General features: G+C 43.9%; 1 protein-coding gene across 2 annotated transcripts; it reads right to left on the minus strand.

Moving 5' to 3' along the window:
* Positions 1-16148: 16148 nt before the first annotated feature.
* On the minus strand, positions 16149-21023 carry LOC109769753 (uncharacterized). 2 transcript variants are annotated; one of them, XM_020328477.4, is made up of 2 exons: positions 20892-21023; positions 16149-17842 (listed from the first exon to the last, which is right to left on the minus strand). In XM_020328477.4, exon 2 carries the CDS (start codon positions 17813-17815, stop codon positions 16730-16732), a length of 1086 nt encoding a protein of 361 aa, XP_020184066.3. In that variant the 5' UTR covers positions 17816-17842; positions 20892-21023; the 3' UTR covers positions 16149-16729. The 2 variants fall into 2 exon arrangements, with proteins under 2 accessions (XP_020184066.3, XP_020184065.3); XM_020328476.4 differs by having other exon boundaries at positions 20710-20934.
* Between the last annotated feature and the right edge of the window lie 358 nt (positions 21024-21381).

Consider the following 21381-nt stretch of genomic DNA (forward strand, 5'->3'; position numbering starts at 1 on the left):
GGCATATTTCCATCACCGAGATGGTGTCTAGATTGGATATGGTGGTTCTGGACTCTGTGGCGGCTGGATCAATATTTCGTCGACTCCCCTAGGGTTTTGGGAATATTGGGGTATTTATAGAGCAAAGAGGCAGTCCGGGGGGCACCCGAGGTGGGCACAACCCACCAGGGCGCGTCTGGGCCTCCTGGCGCACCCTAGTGGGTTGTGCCTCCCTCGGGGCACCCCCCAGGCGCAGCCAGGGCCCATTATGTTCCTTCTGGTCCATAAAAAATCTCCGTAAAGTTTCGTTGCATTTGGACTCCGTCTGATATTGATTTCCTGCGATGTAAAAAACATGCAAAAAACAGCAACTGGCACTTGGCACTATGTCAATAGGTTAGTACCAAAAATGATATAAAATGATTATAAAACATCCAAGATTGATAATATAACAGCATGGAACAATCAAAAATTATAGATACGTTGGAGACGTATCAGTAACCGGCCTTGCTTCCGGATGAAGATGGTCTCAAAGGATGGATGGTCGTCGTCGATGCGGAATGTCGTGGTGGATGTAGTCAATGGAACTAGGCGTTACTCGTATCGTTCCACGTGGTGGTTGATGAACATTTAACCATCCCTAAGTAGCCGAAACACCTTAGGAGACTCAAATCACAACTCAAACAACCACAAATACCAAAGGAACCAAAATGAGTTAGTTTGCAGAAGTTGTATGTGGTGGTGCAGAAGTTATGGCGTAGGGCCTATGCAAAAGATGCAAAAATGGGCAAAAATTGATGGAGTCAAATGGTGGTAAAACCAAGATGAGCAGCTCGGGCACGTCGCTAGCTTTTCAACGAGCCAAAGAACACCCAAATCGGAGTTCGGGAGTGGAAGTTATGACCGAAAACGTAAAGTGCACGCGGCTGATTCTGGGAGGGCCGTGCGCACGGGGTCAAAGGCCGTGGGCACAGGGTCCCGTGCGCACGGTAGAGGTCCGTGGGCACGGGGTGTCTAGAGACTTTTCGAGGGGCCGTGAGCACGGGGTTTGGGGCCCGTGGGCACGGGGTAGGCGGAAATTTCGTGATTTTCTTGTCAAATTCGAGGGGGAAAAGAAAATTTGGGGTATGGGGATGCAATAGGAGTTAGATCAACTTGCTAGACATCAGATCCACGGATCAAAATCAACAAAAACTCACAAGAAACTTCAAATCACAAAATTTTTGGTATGGCTCTTTTTTTGTGCGGATTTTCGAAATTGGGCAAGAACAAGCAAAATTAGGCTAGAAAACAAAGAGGGGGGCTCCAATTTCGTGAGAAACCATGGCTCATGATACCAAGATGTTCATGAGCAAGGAGGGGAGCTCCAATTTCGTGATCAACCTGGCTCTAGATACCAAGATGTTGTAGGGTGGAACCCTATGGGGAGATCTTTCACGAATTGGATGGGGAATCCCCAAGAACAAGATGAACACAAGGGAGAAAACAAGAGGAACACTTAAGAACAAGTCCAATCACACATCCACTATACAATCAAACACACAAGATCCACAAGGTACATGAACAACAAAAGGAAAGATACAAGGTAAAGTTCATCCCAAATCCCAAGGGAGATGAGGTCTTGATGAATCCCTTAGGATCTTCTCCAATGGAGGCCCTGAACTCCAATGGAGTCTTCTCTCTCTCAAGAGGAATCCCACAAGGGGAGATACATGAGCTAAGCTCTAATGTTTAGATCTATTCTTATCTAAGTCTAAATGGAGGAGGGGAAGGAGTATATATAGGTCCAAGGGATGAAGAGGTAAGCAGGGGCAAAATGGGGATTACATGGGCAAAGCCCGCAGCAACACTCAGGGGGCCCCGTGTGCATGGGGCTCCAGAGACATGACGCATGAGCCCGTGCGCACGGGGTCCGTGAGGCCCGTGGGCACGGTACACGCCCGTGCGCACGGGGTCGCCTGGGAGCCGCCTTCTTCTTCTTGGCGCTTCCTTCTCCGCTTCCAGGCTTCCCTCTTGGATGGTGTACATGTTCTCTTCTTCTTGGACTCCTCCTCGATGAATGTGTAGCTCCACTCACACCTATGTATGCACACGAGAGAGGGGTCAAGTAGTATCCTCGAAAGGTACAAGTGGACACGTCTAAAGGAGATGATTCACCTTTGTATGTATGAAGTAGATGTGGCACGTGTCACTTGCCAAATGGACTCTTGACATGGTGATGTCCATAGGATGCTCCGCATCAAACTTGCTAGCAGCGCCAACCCTGCCATTGATGGTCTTTGGGATGAGATGAAAGATCTCCCTGGTTTTGATGTGGATTCCCTTGCTCATTATTATGCCTATTTGGTTGACAATCCTCGTGTTGCAACGACATTCAAGGTCTTGGTGGAAGTTCAAAGAAAGGTTTGGGTCTCTAGGTATGTGAAGAGTACCTTTCCCGAAGTCGAAGCATGATGAGTTTATATGAGTGTTTGACTTATGCTTTTGATGAAAGCCAAAACAATGGAGATATGGGTTGTATGGACTTGTTTTTTTATTATAACCAAAACATTGAACTATGCATGGGTTGTATAACTATAGATTTGATCCAGTATTCTATGGAATGTTGAACTATGAGCTCTATGCACTTGTGTTATATATATGGAAATCTTTAACTATGATATGTATTGAAGATAATGTTTAGCTTGTACTACTGATGAGTTTGTTTGGGTATGATGTTCAAGTTTCTAAAAATGTTCTTATAATTACTATTGTACATATCATATTCAATTGTCTTATATTGAAACATGCCTAACCTCACCCACCAACCAAACAGAAAAATGGCGATCCCCAACCATGATTCATCCTTCAAACCAAACAGAACATGGGCTAACCTCATCCATCTAACCAAGCAGAACAAATGGCTATCCCTATCTAGCAGGATGGGGATGCCCATATCTAGCCCAGCATGTGCCTCTAACCAAACACATCCTAATGTACTTGTGTGTGGAAGATAATTAGGACATACATAATTGGGCCATACTAGAAAAAACATATTATGAGAGAGTCAAAGCATTATGAGATGGGTGAAGCGAATAGAGAGGATCCAACAGTTCGCGAGGCCTGAATCGGGCGTCTGCGCGGTGACCGGTGGAAATTCCGGCCGGCCGGCCAGCACCTAGCATGACTTTTTTTCATATATGAATGGAAACATTGTTTTTTGTGTGATGCGAAACACTTCCAATTAATGGAGAAATTCATTGCCCTGCCGAAACAATTTCCTATGTGATGACCCACAAGTATAGGGGATCTATCGTAGTCCTTTCAATAAGTAAGAGTGTCGAACCCAACGAGGAGCAGAAGGAAATGATAAGCGGTTTTCAGCAAGGTATTCTCTGCAAGCACTGAAATAATAGGTAACAGATAGTGTCGGGTGGTAGGTGCGACATATGGCAACGGGTGGCTTATCATGGTGGGTGCCAGTAAGACGTCGCCGGTGCCTGGAAACGGGATGAGGCGAAGACATGCACGCCGGCGAATCTTACCCAGGTTCGGGGCTCTCCGAGGAGATAACACCCCTAGTCCTGCTCTGCGGGGTCTCCGCATGATCACTAGATCAGAAAGAGTAGCTACAATTGCTCCTAGAGTTGTTGGGTTCAAGGGAGAATAAGAGCAATGCTAGCTCTCGCTTCCCTCTCTCTATGGTGTGTGTGTAATTCTAAGAAGCCAACCCTTTGCATGGGTGCCCCGGGGGGTTTATATAGGCCTACCCCCCGGGGGTACAATTGTAATCCGGCTGGGCGCTGGTCCCAGTCGTCAGTGTCTGCGCTCGCCGGCTTCTCCGCCGGCCGCAGGGGCCTGCCGACTGGTGGGTCCCGCCGGCTGCTGGCCTCTTGGTCGATAGGCCAGCCCCACCGCCTAGGGTCTTGTCGGCGGCTGCTTACTGTAGCATCGTCCCTGATGACGAGGGCACCGTCGAGGTAAGCGTGGCTACAGTGTGCCGCCTCGAGGGCTCTCACTGTAGCCTTACCTCGTCTTGTCTCCTTAATGTGGCACATGCTTCGAGGGAAGGGGTAGCCAGCTTCTGGAGGCCGGCTACGCCCTTGGCCGACTAGGGGAGGCCGGGCCGCCTTCGCGCCTCTCTCTGGCTAAAGGGGTCCGCCGCCCGTGGGCCGTACTGGCGTCTGTCGTGGATGACGTTGAGGCCGGCATGGCTACAGTGCTGAGCCGGACGGGAGATGGCCGACCCGTACGGCGTCCTGTGGCCATGCCTGCCTCGGGCTGCGGGGGTAGTGGGCCGCACTGTGGCCACACCCCGTCTTGTCACCGTTATGTGGGTGTAGTTTTGGTGGGTGCGGTCTTGGCCGGCTTCTTGGAGTCGGCGTACTTCGTGGCCGGCTCTGGGGAGTCGGCGTTCTTCATGGCCGGCTCTGGGGAGTCGGCATCCTCTATGGCCGGCTTCCTGGAGTCGGCCACCCCGTGGTTATCTTGGGGGGAGGTTGCTGAGGCTGGGTCGCCTTCTGAGAGCCGGCTTCAGAGGTAGCCGGCCGGGGAAGGCTTCCCAATGCTTGAAATGCTTGAAGGCCCAAATGGCCTGATAATTTTTTGAAGAGCCAGGGGCAGTCGGTTAGGCTACCCGTGGCTATTTACTCCGACAGATAGTTTTGTGATAAGATAATTTGTAACGAGCAACAAGTAACAAAAGTAAATAAAGTGCAGCAAGGTGGCCCAATCCTTTTTGTAGCAAAGGACAAGCCTGGACAAACTCTTATATAAAGGAAAACGCTCCCGAGGACACATGGGAATTATCGTCAAGCTAGTTTTCATCACGTTCATATGATTCGCGTTCGGTACTTTGATATTTGATATGTGGGTGGACTGGTGCTTGGGTGCTGTCCTTACTTGGACAAGCATCCCACTTATGATTAACCTCTATTGCAAGCATCCGCGACTACAACAAAAGTATTAAGGTAAACCTAACCATAGCATGAAACATATGGATCCAAATCAGCCCCTTACGAAGCAACGTATAAACTAGGGTTTAAGCTTCTGTCACTCTAGCAACCCATCATCTACTTATTACTTCCCAATGCCTTCCTCTAGGCCCAAACAATGGTGAAGTGTTATGTAGTCGATGTTCACATAACACCACTAGAGGATAGACAACATACATCTCATCAAAATATCGAACGAATACCAAATTCACATGACTACTAATAGCAAGACTTCTCCCATGTCCTCAGGAACAAACGTAACTACTCATGAAGCATATTCATGTTCATAATCAGAGGGGTATTAATATGCATATAGGATCCGAACATATGATCTTCCACCAAATAAACCAACTAGCATCAACTACAAGGAGTAATCAACACTACTAGCAACCTACAGGTACCAATCCCAGACTTGGAGACAAGAATTGGATACAAGAGATAAACTAGGGTTTGAGAGGAGATGGTGTTGGTGAAGATGTTGATGGAGAGTGCCCTCTCCCGATGAGAGGAGCGTTGGTGATGACGATGGCGATGATTTCCCCCTCCCGGAGGGAAGTGTCCCCGGCAGAACAGCTCTGCCGGACCCTAGATTGGTTCCGCCAAGGTTCCGCCTCGTGGCGGCGGAGTCTCATCCCGAAAGCTTGCTTATGATTTTTCTTCGGGCGAAAGACTTCATATAGCAGAAGATGGCCACCGGAGGGCCAACAGGGGGCCCACGAGGCAGGGGGTAGGGCGCGCCCCCCACCCTCGTGGCCAGGTGGGGCCCCCTGACGTACTTCTTCCGCTCAATATTTTTTATTATTTCCAAAAATAACTTTCGTGGAGTTGTGCAGAATAGGTCTCTAATATTTGCTCCTTTTCCAGCCCAGAATTTCAGCTGCCGGCATTCTCCCTCCTTATGTAAACCTTGTAAAATAAGAGAGAATAGGCATAAGTATTGTGACATAATGTGTAATAACAGCCCATAATGCAATAAATATCGATATAAAAGCATGATGCAAAATGGACGTATCAACTCCCCCAAGCTTAGACCTCGCTTGTCCTCAAGCGAAAGCCGATAACGATAAATATGTCCACATGTTTAGAGGTAGAGGTGCCAATAAAATAAAATACGGACATGAGGGCATCATGATTATTTTCATAACAGCAACATATATGGATATTGTCATATGATTTCTTATGCTCAAGTAACAATCTATTCACAATGCAAAGTATGAACCAGAAACTTTATTGAGAACCAACAAACTATAATATCAGTCATTGAAGCAATTGCAATTTATCATAACATCAGAAAGAGTCTATGTCAGAGCTATCTAGCAAGTCCACATACTCAACTATCATTTAGTCTTTCATAATTGCTAACACTCACGCTATACTTGTGGTTACGGAGTTTTAATCGGACACAGAGAAAGATAGGGGCTTATAGTTTCGCCTCCCAACCTTTTACCTCAAGGGTAATGTCAACAATAATAGTTCATGCTAACCTACATCCAATTAGATATATCTATCAGGATCTTTCCAACACCCTGTGCTTGCCAAAGGATAAAATGTAAAAAAGGAAAGGTGAAGATCACCATGACTCTTGCATAAGATAGAAGATAATAATAAAAGATAGGCCCTTCGCAGAGGGAAGCAGAGGTTGCCATGCGCTTCCAGGGTTGGATGCACAAAATCTTAATGCGAAAGAACGTCACTATATATTGCCACTTGTGATATGAACCTTTATTATGCAGTCCGTCGCTTTTATTTCTTCCACATCACAAGATCGTATAAAGCTTATTTCCTCCACACCAATCAATCATACATATTTAGAGAGCAATTTTTATTGCTTGCACCGATGACAACTTACTTCAAGGATCTTACTCAATCCATAGGTAGATATGGTGGACTCTCATGGCAAAACTGGTTTAAGGGTTTTTGGAAGCACAAGTAGTATCTCTACTTGGTGCAAAGAATTTGGCTAGCATGAGGGGGAAAGGCAAGCTCAACATGTTGGATGATCCATGACAATATACTTTATCTCAGATATAAGAAAACATAACCCATTACGTTGTCTTCCTTGTCCAACGTCAACTCTTTAGCATGTCATATTTTAATGAGTGCTCCCAATCATAAAAGATGTCCAAGATAGTATATTTATATGTGAAACCTCTCTTTCTTTATTACTTCCTATTAATTGCAACGATGACCAAAGCTACGTTTGTCAACTCTCAACAACTTTTAATCATCATACTCTTCCTATGTGAAGTCATTATTCTCAATAAGATCAATATGATATTTTTATTCCTTTTTATTCTTTTCTTTTATTAACTCAACATCATAGCAAGATAATCAAGCCCTTGACTCAACACTAATCTTTATTATATAGCTCACGGACTCGATTACATAGAGGGATCATAAAGCAAAACTCAAAAATAGATCATACCAAAACTTTATTCTACTAGATCGAGATACTACTAATAGGATCGAACTAAGAAAAACGGTAAAGATAGGAGATGTGGTGGTGATACGTTACCGGGGCATCTCCCCCAAGCTTGGCAATTGCCAAGGGGAGTGCCCATACCCATGTGATTATGTCTCCTTTGCTGGTGAAGAAGGTGGAGTTGTTGATGATGGGTAATCGCACATCAAGCGTAAGAGATCCTCCAACTTGCGGATAATGCCCTTGAGTGCGACAATATGCTCCTTCAACAAAATATTTTCACGGGTGAGATACTTGTTTTGAATACAAGCTAACTCAACATCTTGAAAGCTTCGATATCAGTTGGGGTAAGAAGATTGTGATCAAGTTGAAGGTTGTCTTTAGGAGCTTGGTCTTCCGTGGCCTTCTTGATTCCTTCATCCTTGTTGATCTACATAGGTTCTTCCCTCTTCAGCTCTATCTTCATTAGCCAAGCATCGTTGTCACCATTGTTGGAGGAGGGGGACGACATGATGCCTGGCCTTGACAACCCTGATAGATAACAGCTCGAAACAAGAACAGAGGACAATTGCGTGATACAGGAGTCAAAACCTTCGGGAGATTATATAATGAACTTTTACCGACCAAAATACGTATCGTGCAAGAAAACCGAGTCCGGAGAGCACACGAGGTGCCCACGAGGTAGGGGGCACGCCCTCCACCCTCGTGGAGGCCTCGTGTCCTTCCCGGACTGCTTCTTATTTTTCTATTTTTCTAAATATTCCAAAACGGAGAAATATTGCCATAAAAACTGTTTTGGAGTCGGTTTACTTACCGTACCACATCCTATTCCTTTTCGGAGTCTGAAACGTTCCGGAAAGTGTCCCTTATGTATTCCTCCGGGGTTACGGTTTCAATAACATTGGTTTCAACATTTATAGGATTGCCTGAGATATAGTGTTTGATTCTTTGACCGTTTACCACCTTCGGATTTGTGCCTTCGAAGTTGTTGATTTTTATGGCACCGGAACGATAGACCTCCTCGATAACGTAAGGACCTTCCCATTTAGAGAGAAGTTTTCCTGCAAAAAATCTTAAACGAGAGTTGTATAGCAATACATAATCACCTACATTAAACTCACGCTTTTGTATTCTTTTGTCATGCCATCTTTTAACTTTTTCTTTAAACAACTTGGCATTTTCATAAGCTTGGGTTCTCCATTCATCAAGTGAGCTAATGTCAAATAACCTCTTCTTACCGGCAAGTTTGAAATCATAGTTGAGCTCTTTGATAGCCCAATAAGCCTTATGTTCTAGTTCGAGAGGTAAGTGACATGCTTTACCATAAACCATTTTATACGGAGACATACCCATAGGATTTTTATATGCAGTTCTATAGGCCCATAATGCATCATCAAGTTTCTTGGACCAATTCTTTCTAGATCTATTAATAGTCTTTTGCAAAATTAATTTGAGCTCTCTATTACTCAATTCTACTTGACCACTAGACTGTGGGTGATAAGGAGATGCAATTCTATGATTAACATCATATTTAGCAAGCATTTTTCGGAAAGCACCATGAATAAAATGTGAAACACCGTCAGTCATTAAATATCTAGGGACTCCAAACCTCGGAAAAATAACTTCTTTAAGTATTTTAATAGAATTATTATGATCAGCACTACTAGTTGGAATAGCTTCTACCCACTTAGTAACGTAATCAACAGCAACTAAAATATGAGTGTAACCATTAGAGGCAGGAAAAGGTCCCATATAATCAAAGCCCCAAACATCAAATGGTTCAATAACAAGTGAATAATTCATAGGCATTTCTTGACGTCTACTGATATTACCTATTCTTTGACATTCATCATAAGATAAGACAAACTTACGGGCATCCTTGAAGAGAGTAGGCCAATAAAAACTAGATTGCAATACCTTATGTGCAGTTCTATCTCCAGCGTGGTGTCCTCCATAAGCCTCGGAGTGACACTTGCGTAGGATCTGTTCCTGTTCATGCTCAGGTACACAACGTTTAATAACACCATCTACTCCTTCTTTATAAAGATGTGGGTCATCCCAAAAGTAATGTCTCAAATCATAGAAAAACTTTTTCTTTTGCTGGTATGTGAAATTAGGTGGTATAAATTTAGCAACAATATAATTAGCATAATCAGCATACCATGGAGCAGTACGAGAAGCATTTATGACATTTAATTGTTCATCAGGAAAGCTATCATCAATAGGTAGTGGGTCATCAAGAACATTTTCTAACCTAGACAAGTTGTCTACAACGGGGTTCTCAGCTCCCTTTCTATCAATAATATGCAAATCAAACTCTTGTAGCAAGAGAACCCATCTAATAAGTCTAGGTTTAGCATCTTTCTTTTCCATAAGATATTTAATAGCAGCATGATCAGTGTGAATAGTTACTTTAGAATCGACAATATAAGGTCTGAACTTATCACATGCAAATACAACTGCTAGGAATTATTTTTCAGTAGTAGCATAATTTCTTTGAGCATTGTCTAGAGTTTTACTAGCATATTGAATAACATTTAATTTCTTATCAACTCTTTGCCCTAGAACAGCACCTACAGCATAATCACTAGCATCACACATAATTTCAAAGGGTAAATTCCAATCAGGTGGCTGAACAATAGGTGCAGAGATCAATGCTTTCTTAAGTATTTCAAATGCTTCTACACAATCATCATCAAAGACAAATGGTATACCTTTTTGTAATAAATTAGTCAGAGGACGAGAAATTTTTGAGAAGTCCTTAATGAACCTCCTATAAAAACCGGCGTGACCAAGGAAACTTCTTATACCTTTGATGTCCTTGGGACATGGCATCTTTTCAATAGCATCAACCTTGGATTTATCAACTTCAATACCTCTTTCAGAAACTTTATGCCCCAAGACAATACCTTCATTAACCATAAAGTGGCACTTTTCCCAATTCAAGACAAGATTAGTTTCTTCACATCTCTGCAAAACTCGGTCAAGGTTGCTCAAGCAATCATCAAAAGAGGATCCATAAACGGAGAAATCGTCCATGAAAACCTCACAAATCTTTTCACAAAAGTCAGAGAATATAGCCATCATGCATCTTTGAAAGGTAGCAGGTGCATTACATAAACCAAAAGGCATACGTTTATAAGCAAAAGTACCAAAAGGGGCAAGTAAAAGTAGTCTTTGATTGATCATTGGCTGACACAGGTATTTGAGGGAAACCAGAATAACCATCTAGAAAGCAAAAATGTGTATGTTTGGATAATCTTTCTAGCATTTGATCGATAAAAGGTAAAGGGTAATGATCTTTTTTAGTAGCCTTATTTAATTTGCGAAAATCAATTACCATCCTATAACCTATAATAATTCTTTGCGGGATCAACTCATCTTTATCATTAGGAACGACGGTAATACCTCCCTTCTTAGGGACACAATGGACAGGACTTACCCACTGACTATCAGCAACAGGATAAATTATACCTGCCTCAAGGAGCTTTAGTATTTCTTTTCTTACCACTTCCTTCATCTTAGGATTCAACCGTCGTTGATGATCACGAACTGGTTTGGCATCTTCCTCCGAATTTATTTTATGTTGACATAGAGTGGGACTAATGCCCTTAAGATCATCAAGAGTATATCCAATAGCAGCACGGTGCTTCCTTAGAGTTTTCAATAATCTCTCTTCTTCATGCTCTGAAAGGTTAGCACTAATAATAACAGGATATATCATTTTCTCATCAAGATAAGCATATTTAAGAGTATCAGGTAACGGTTTAAGCTCAAACACGGGATCACCCTTGGGTGGAGGAGGATCCCCTAGGATTTCAATAGGCAAATTGTGTTTCAGGATAGGTTCCTGTTTGAAGAATACTTCATCTATTTCCCTTCTTTCATTCATAAACATATCATTTTCATGGTCCAGCAAATATTGTTCTAAAGGATCACTAGGAGGTACGGCAATAGAAGCAAGACCAATTATTTCATCCTTACTAGGCAATTCCTCTTCACGGTGTTGTCTACTAAATTTAGAGAAATTAAACTCATGAGACATATCACCCAAACCAATAGTAACGACATCCTTTTCGCAGTCTATCCTAGCATTGACGGTGTTCAAGAAGGGTCTACCAAATATTATGGGACAAAAGCTATCTTGTGGGGAGCCAAGAACAAGAAAATCAGCAGGATATTTAGTTTTCCCACACAAGACTTCAACATCTCTAACAATTCCCATTGGTGAAATAGTATCTCTATTGGCAAGCTTAATTGTAACATCAATATCTTCTATCTCAACAGGTGCAATATCATGCATAATTTCTTTGTATAAGTCAAAAGGTATTGCACTAGCACTAGCACCCATATCACATAAGCCATGATAATAATGATCCCCTATTTTAACAGAAATAACAGGCATGCCTACCACAGGTCTATGTTTATCTTTAGCACAAGGTTTGGCAATTCTAGCAGTTTCATCACAGAAATGAATAACATGCCCATCGATATTATCAGACAAGAGATCTTTAACAATAGCAATATTAGGTTCAACTTTAATTTGCTCAGGAGGTGTATAAGTTCTAATATTGGTTTTACGAACCACAGTTGAAGCTTTAGCATGATCCTTTATCCTAACAGGGAAAGGTGGTTTCTCAACATAAGAAGTAGGAACAATAGGATCATTATAAGTGATAGTCTTTTCTTCAACTTTAATAGGTGCAGCTACTTTTACTTCTATGGGAGGATGATATTTAAACCACTTCTCCTTAGGGAGATCAACATAAGCAGCAAAAGATTCACAGAAAGAGGCTACTATCTCAGATTCAAGTCCATATTTAGTGCTAAACTTACGGAAAACATCGGTATCCATAAAATATTTAACACAATCAAACTTAGGTGTCATACCTGACTCCTTACCTTCGTCGAGATCCCAATCTTCAGAGTTGCGTTTAATTCTATCCAATAAATCCCATTTGAATTCAATAGTCTTCATCATAAAAGAGCCAGCACAAGAAGTATCGAGCATGGTGCGATTGTTATCAGAAAGCCGAGCATAAAAACTTTGAATAATTATTTCTCTTGGAAGCTCATGATTGGGGCATGAATATAACATTGATTTAAACCTCCCCCAAAAATTATATATGTAACTGCGATCACGATGAACAAGATGCATAGGATAAAATTTCTGATGAAATTCCAATTTCAATCGTTTGTACTTCCATGATCCCGTATCATCACATAGCCTATACCATGTCGATGCATCTCCCTTCAAAGATAAAGGGAAGACCTTCTTCTTAATAAAATCACCGGGTATACCTGCAAGCTTAAATAATCCACAAACTTCATCCACATATATTAGGTGCTCATCAGGATGCTTTGTTCCATCTCCTGCAAAAGGATTAGCTAGCAGTTTTTCTAACATACCCGAAGGAATCTCAAAGTGGACATCTTCATTTTCAGTAGGTTCAGTAGGTTGAGGAGCAACTCTTTGCTCTACTGGTCGGGGTGAAGATACCCCGAACAAGCCCCTCAGAGGATTACTTTCCATAGTAACAATTGACAGTAAATTTCAGCACACTATATAAATTTTTCCTTACCAAATTCCACCTACCAAAGGCGCTTCACTCCCCAGCAACGGCGCCAGAAAAGAGTCTTGATGACCCACAAGTATAGGGGATCTATCGTAGTCCTTTCGATAAGTAAGAGTGTCGAACCCAACGAGGAGCAGAAGGAAATGATAAGCGGTTTTCAGCAAGGTATTCTCTGCAAGCACTGGAATAATAGGTAACAGATAGTTTTGTGATAAGATAATTTGTAACGAGCAACAAGTAACAAAAGTAAAGTGCAGCAAGGTGGCCCAATCCTTTTTGTAGCAAAGGACAAGCCTGGACAAACTCTTATATAAAGGAAAACGCTCCCGAGGACACATGGGAATTATCGTCAAGCTAGTTTTCATCACGTTCATATGATTCGCGTTCGGTACTTTGATAATTTGATATGTGGGTGGACCGGTGCTTGGGTGCTGTCCTTAGTTGGACAAGCATCCCACTTATGATTAACCTCTATTGCAAGCATCCGCAACTACAACAAAAGTATTAAGGTAAACCTAACCATAGCATGAAACATATGGATCCAAATCAGCCCCTTACGAAGCAACGCATAAACTAGGGTTTAAGCTTCTGTCACTCTAGCAACCCATCATCTACTTATTACTTCCCAATGCCTTCCTCTAGGCCCAAACAATGGTGAAGTGTTATGTAGTCGACGTTCACATAACACCACTAGAGGATAGACAACATACATCTCATCAAAATATCGAATGAATACCAAATTCACATGACTACTAATAGCAAGACTTCTCCCATGTCCTCAGGAACAAACGTAACTACTCACAAAGCATATTCATGTTCATAATCAGAGGGGTATTAATATGCATATAGGATCTGAACATATGATCTTCCACCAAATAAACCAACTAGCATCAACTACAAGGAGTAATCAACACTACTAGCAACCTACAGGTACCAATCCCAGACTTGGAGACAAGAATTGGATACAAGAGATGAACTAGGGTTGAGAGGAGATGGTGCTGGTGAAGATGTTGATGGAGAGTGCCCTCTCCCGATGAGAGGAGCGTTGGTGATGACGATGGCGATGATTTCCCCCTCCCGGAGGGAAGTGTCCCCGGCAGAACAGCTCTGCCGGAGCCCTAGATTGGTTCCGCCAAGGTTCCGCCTCGTGGCGGCGGAGTCTCGTCCCGAAAGCTTGCTTATGATTTTTCTTCGGGCGAAAGACTTCATATAGCAGAAGATGGCCACCGGAGGGCCAACAGGGGGCCCACGAGGAAGGGGTGCGCCCAGGGGGGTAGGGCACGCCCCCCACCCTCGTGGCCAGGTGGGGCCCCCTGACATACTTCTTCCGCTCAATATTTTTTATTATTTCCAAAAATAACTTTCGTGGAGTTTCAGGACTTTTGGAGTTGTGCAGAATAGGTCTCTAATATTTGCTCCTTCAGCCAAGAATTCCAGCTGCCGGCATTCTCCCTCCTTATGTAAACCTTGTAAAATAAGAGAGAATAGGCGCAAGTATTGTGACATAATGTGTAATAACAGCCCATAATGCAATAAATATCGATATAAAAGCATGATGCAAAATGGACGTATCACTATGCTATGGAAGCATCCACGACATAGCGACATGGCGCAGTCAACCCGGGTGCGAGGCGGCATAGGTGGTCGTCGACCTGGCCGCCAAGTGAGGTTGCCACAGCGCGGTGGCGAGGCAGCTTACGGGGTCATCGATAGGGTCACGAGCCTGGTCGAGCATGAAGACGAGGCAACAGAGCCGCCCGTCTTCGAGGCAACATGGTGAGGCTACCCGAGCACCATATCGAGCACTATATAATCAATCATGTGATTATATAATCAATCATGCTTTGCTTGTGATGGACTCGGACGTCTAATACAAAATGTTCCCTTCTTAATGAAAAGGCAGCGCTCCTGGCGGTTCCTCAAAAAAAAGTTCCTTTTTTGTGAGGGGTTCAGATTTCAAACTAGGTGTGCAAATTTATTTGATGAGAATTTGGCCAGTTCAATGAAATCATGTGATAGCAAGTATAATTAAGGGTGTCCCTCAAAAAAATATAATTAAGGTGTATATCCTACTTACATGACACTTGTGTCAAGGAGAGAGACACAATCACCCCCTAATCCCTCCTCCTCCAAGAAAGAAAGTTAGGGTTCGTGCCTCTCGCCGGCGCCGGCGCAGGTCCGCCTCATCTCCGGTGACCCTAGGGACATGGAGCGCGGTGGATCCTGGCAAGGGCTGGCGGGAGGGCTCCGTTTTTAGTCGTTTTCTTCAATCTTGTTAGGGTTTGTGTCCTACTCAGGAAGGCAAGACGGCGGCTACTCTCTGAAGATGGAATAAAGGTCTCCCCGCCTAGCCCCCGTTCCGGCGGTGCGTCTAGCATCGTTGGTGGGCGTGTGGAGGTGTGTCTTCGGCAGATCTATCTTTGATGGATTTGCTCGGATCTCGTCGTTGTTCGTCTACGTTCATGTGTCTTCGGTTTGGATCCTTCCGATCTACATTATTTTTCATCGCCGGCGGTTGCTGTTCTGGGGTGCTGGTCCTATGGGGCCTTAGCACGACGACTTCCCGACTGTCTACTACAATAAGTTGTGCCCGGCTCCGGCGATGGAGGGGCGATGACGGCGGCGCGCCTTCGGCTCGCTTCGGTGCTTGTAGTCATCGCTAGGTGGTCTACGGATCTGGATGTAATTTTTATTTCTGGTGTTCGTTGTACTGCCATGATTGAAGATGAATAGATTGGAAGTTTTTTCGAAAAAAAAGAGACAAGAAAAAAAATGGAAGGAGCTGGTTCTCATACAAGAACAAACCTCCAAAGCAAACAGAGTAAATGCAATGAAGAAAGGGATAAAGATGATTGAAAGTACGGCCATCCTAATATCCAATCTTATAGCCAATCCATAGTATGAGTGTTTGCCAATAATGACTCTGGATGACATGACAAGAATGTATAACCATGTGTTAGCTGTATATAATCACTAATCAACCATGCTATATGTCAGGTATGAATACGCAAGTACGTATCAGTTAATAGCAGAGATTTACACGCGATAAGAGCAACTCCAACTCCAATGCACACTATCCCGCTCCGCATCGTCCAAAATACCTATTTCTGCCAAGAATAGACAGGCCAAATTTATGGACTCGGCAACTGAGGATGTAGGGAGTCAAATTAGTGTCCAAAGAAGCACATGGTAATGAAATTATTTCAACAATCCAGGTAAACATATCTATTGTACCAAAGCAGCCTACAATATTACATACCAATGACTGGCTGATAATAAGCCACAGCAATAGCTAATACGAAAGAACCATAAAGAAGATCTATGCGCAAAAAAAAAAACATAAAGAAGATCCACGCATGAATAACAAGCTCGCGGATCAAATCAACTGCACAATCCAGTTCGTCGCAGCGATACAAATGACACATGTAGCAATCACTAGATAACAACCCGTCCATAGTTTTACAAATGATCAAGAAAATAAAATAAAGGCAAGGGGCATTCACATCAAAATCCATGCAAGGCAGCACAGGAAAAACAGCACTGCTTTGGCCCCCAATGGTATGCAGCAGAGCATATACTACAGGCATGAGCATCGCCCAACAGAGAGATCCCAGTCCAACCTGCGTTCTCTGTTGCTGCCGTCTCAGCGACGAAACAAAGCGAAAAGGGAAGAACCTGATGGACCTCGGAGAACCAGGGATCACCCATCACAGCTGCATTATTTTTGCCTAACTCGCGCATGGATAGAATGAACAGGCCCCCATGGCAGTTTAAAACCCTCAGCTCCCACGTGTTGATCTCACGTGAGTCACCATAGGATGGTGCCGCCGTGGGGCTCTCCCTCGAACAGCAGCAACTCGCTGCCCCCTTTGAGTGTTAACTGGACCTTGCTGGATATCAGAAGAATCAACTGATATGCCCAGGTGGTTACGCCTAGGCCTCTCCCTGTGCCTTCTGTAAGCCCTGCTGTGTGAGTCTCCACTTGCGATCCGCCTGCCACGGCCAAATAAAGATGCCAGGAAGTCAATGCTCTCATCCAAACTACCTTCTGAAGATTCATAGAAGTCGATCCTCTCGTTCAGGGTGCGATCCATGGAAGTGAAGAAGTTGAGTCTCTCCTCCAAGTCAAATTCATCTCCATCAGCGAACATACTGTTGTTGCTGCCACCGTTCAATTCAAGTACATAATCCCCCATAATCACAGCTCCTGGGTTCGAAGCCCTGATAGTACTGATTGCATCCTGGCGCTCTCTTTCACATTCAAACTTTTTCCACTCACTTGCAAGTGCAGGATCAACCTCACGAGGTTTTGCTGAAGGGTGTTTGGAGTTCACATGCTTGCAAAGTTCTCTGTATGAACCAACGAACGAGCAGGCATCATGCACACATGCTCTCTTCTTGCGGTTGAGATACTGACGAGCAGGTTCAACAACAGTCCATCCTTTAACATCCCCACGGCACAGAGGGCATGCGAGTTCCATTGTAGATGGATGCTTGTTTGCTGGTTCTGTGTTTGGAGAAAATGGAAGGTTCAGCGCGGACTCGGCAGAATCACTAAGGGCCAATTTCTCTTTCGCATAAGCTTCTTTGAAGTGTTCAAGACAGTTAGAGTGATGGTAGTTGGTGCCACACATATAAGGCCGGCAACCCTTGTGGTGAGAAGTACAGAGGAGGAGGACGGCATCATGTGGATGCTCCAAGCAAACTGGGCAAGTTGCACCTTTCCATTCTCTTTTCTCACAGGCCAATGGCAAATCACTCTGTTCGTCTGCTTCTTTTGTCTTCCAACAGCTGGAACGCGCATCAGATGAAGATGACCTACCTCGACGAGCTGGGAGGTTTCGGGCTCTTGGAAATCTCGCCATAACTTTAAAACCCGGGATGCAAGGGAACTGCAACAATGCAAAGACAGATAGCCAATAAGTTAAGCAGCACATTTAATTGCAACTTCTATATTCTACGGCAATATTATAGACGCATACTTGCAGTATTGAATTATGGCCAACATTTAAGTTGGAAAATTAAGATATTCCATGAGCAACAGATCAAATAATCAGAAAACTTATCATGTTCTAGCAACAGATTCAGTAAGGAATATGATAGTCTTAAAGATAAATACGACAAAGTTATAGTATTGTTAGGCTCCTATATATATGAGGGATGGAAATTTGTCCCAATAAAGCAAGTGTTGGGAAGTGGTCACCACACTACCCGGATCCGATGCTTTTGTAGACTTAGCGGAAAATCTCCAAGCCTTATATCCGTGCTTCACACCAACAGGAAACATGAACTCTGCGCCGATGGGAAGCTCGAACTTCACACCAACAAGAAACTCAAACTTTGCACCAAGGAGTGACTCGCATCAGGGGGGGGGGGGGGGGGGGGGGGGGGGTTCATGGGCAGTGAGCACATCCGAAGTCCAAACTCATTACAGGGTCAAGGAACCGAAGAGGAAGACTTGCTCTTTACTGATGAATCATGGTTTGTTTGACTCCTTTACAGAGAACTTCCTTTTAGATACAAATGGAGAAACTTAGATTTTGATATGCTTCGGCACACACCCCTAGAGAAATTTCAAAAGGGTATTTTCGTCCATCCATATAAAGCAATAGATTTATCCTCTCTTTAAGATAATTAATTAGTGCTTAGGGGCTAATTGGGTATGTGCAGACCCAAAACCCAACTAGGGTATTGCCGATCCATTCGCTGGCTTCTCTCCCATCCCTGAAAAATACTACGCCGCCGGCCATGTGCGCTCATCCTCTCCTGTCCCCGGCACTGCCCCACCAGCTCGCACCTTGAATCGACAAGAGGTATGCCAAGCAGGGCCCACATAATATACCCAATATATTCCTGGAGGAAAGGATCAAATTGCTCTCAGTGGCAAGTGCATATAAGGGTAGGACAGCAAATGGCCTAGGGCAAAATTGTAACTTCCTCCACCCCTCCAACCAAAGAATTCAGTATTCTGAAATAAAGAGAACTTCATTTCCTTCCTTGCAACACATTTTGGTCCTTTTGCTGTTTTCAAGTGACTTTGTGTGGGCCCGCTGACATACGCGAGCAGGGTCTCCATCTCAAGTTTTCAGCGCGCCCTTGAAGAACGGGGTGCCACAAGTTTATTGTCTACCATCGTTGCTAACACATTAAGAAATACAGTAATGCCTCCCAAATCCACTTGCCTTCTATCTGTCCAACTTGATAAACATTGCAGGAGTATCCAGCACGAAGGGCTGTTGTCTGGTGTTCTCACCATTACACTCAATGTTTATCTTTGTTACCACAGATAAGAAATGCACAAATTAGCAAAACAATGCATCACAGACATAATGATAATAAATGAAGTTAAACCTAAAGCATTTTGATTTCTTGTTTGCCAAAGACAGACGATGACAGACGATGGAGTTTGACAAGACAAATTTATGTATATGGTGATGAGACCAAATTTGTTTTCTAGTTTAGACCAAAGCGATTGTTTTCACCAGATACTATGTGGGGAATTCCTTAGCAGAGGAGGAAGCCCACAACACCCGCGCCTGAGTTGGAATGGGCTAAAAAGAAATAAAGACTTATTTTTAATTATGAAAGGGTCTTCTATTGTTAAACTGAAGTCGGTTCAATAGAACCTGCAGCAGTCATGTTCTGCCAGAGAGTTTGAGTCGAATCAGCGTTGTATCTGTTGAGGGCATTAAACCCTTAAGTCGCATATACAAGGGCCCCTAGCTGCATCGATTGATGCAAGCTATCCATAAAGTAATATATGTCTTTTCATTTCTCAACAGGAAACAAAGTCTTATAAATGAGAGAAAAAGAGGGGGCAGGAAAGGAGAATGGCGAATTCAACACACTAGTGGGAACCCTTCTTTGCTCTCTCCTTTGCTCGTACACTGGATACCGTTCCCCCTTGCTGATGGCTAGTCAGCCCTCTAGCCATCATGATCACGGGTATCCACTTCGATCCGGAGGCTCTAACACTAGAAATGTTTATGAAAGTATAGTACTAGTAGAACTACCATCATTCTGGACAGAAGGTGCTAAGCATATGTTGAAGTGGAGACAGTGACTTCTCATCCTGTAGTGAACTTAAATACTTAACATTCCACGCATAACAACACGAGATGCTTATACAGCTATACATAAAACAGCCACATAAAATTAAATCAGCACAGCCATCTACACATAACATAAGTGTATGTTTGCAGTTTTGCATAATCTGTATGAACTATGAAGCGCCAAGCTTGTTTCTTTTTTTGGAGAAAAGACAGAGATCTTCATACACATCGGGCCAAGATTAACAAAATATGCAAAATAAAATAAAATCCAGTGAGCAACCCTGTATCACCAGCAACGTATAAAAGGCGCGAGCTTCATCGAACCAAACCATACAAAACATCATACTACCAGTCAAAATCCGAGAGAGTTAGTCGGCAATTCCTAAATCCAAGACTAAAGATAAAACCCGGGGCCAAGGCATGGGTGACGGTCGGTATGACAGGACTGCAATTTCTATCAAACCGGCAAGATCGATCCTGGCCTGCAGCAGGCGAGAGGGGACGGGAGGAGGAGTTGGAGTTGGAGGAGGAGCTTCCGCGACGGGGAGGAGAGGGAGATGCGGTTGCACGAGCCGGGGAGGGGAGGAGGACTTGGAGGACGAGCTTCCGCGACGGGGAGGAGAGGGAGATGCAGGGTGTAAGAGTGCGTGGGAGACGGGAGGAGTAGGAGAGGAAAGCGGACGATGAGGGGGGCACGGGAGATATACCTGCTCTCCCGCCGAAGTTCCTCCGGGCGGAAGGGGGGCGGCTGCCGGATCTTAAACCGGCGACGAGGTGTGGCCGCAGGGCAGAAGAGTGGATAGGTAGGAGAAGGGTGGGGAAGGGAGACGGGGGGTAGTAGGGGGGAGGAAAGAACATGAGGCGTAGGGGAGGGGGAGGAAATTTGTACCTCCGCAGCAGTGAGACGCGGCGGACCTTTCTGCGGCGGCGATGTGGACGGCGGCGACGTGGGCGAGATCTAAGGGGGTCGCGCGAGAAGGGGAGAGTGGTGTGAGAAGTAGAGACTGCAGAGCGACCACGCGAATAAACCCCTTCCCCCCCATATATTTATTTCTTGGAAAGGCGTAATTCCTCGGATTATCCTATGTCTCAGTCGATTTATACACATAATAAAACCCCGCTTGACCTAGAAAAGTACTGTTCCCTCCGTCCATAAATATAGGTTAATCCTTTTTTTCTAAATCGATGTATATTGAGTTATAGACATGTTTTACCAAAGTCCTATTCTGACCCTGAGCTCCAATGCACCATGATGAACGGTAAAAGATACAAAAAAAAAAATTCTAATTTTTTTATAAACTTTGACAAATGTTTTATACGTTTAACAAATTTCAGCACGAAATAACATTCTTGGAAGTGGCAAAAAATACACTTTGCTG

This window comes from Aegilops tauschii, chromosome 3 (genome assembly GCF_002575655.3).
Source record: "Aegilops tauschii subsp. strangulata cultivar AL8/78 chromosome 3, Aet v6.0, whole genome shotgun sequence".
NCBI classification, from domain to species: Eukaryota; Viridiplantae; Streptophyta; class Magnoliopsida; order Poales; family Poaceae; genus Aegilops; species Aegilops tauschii.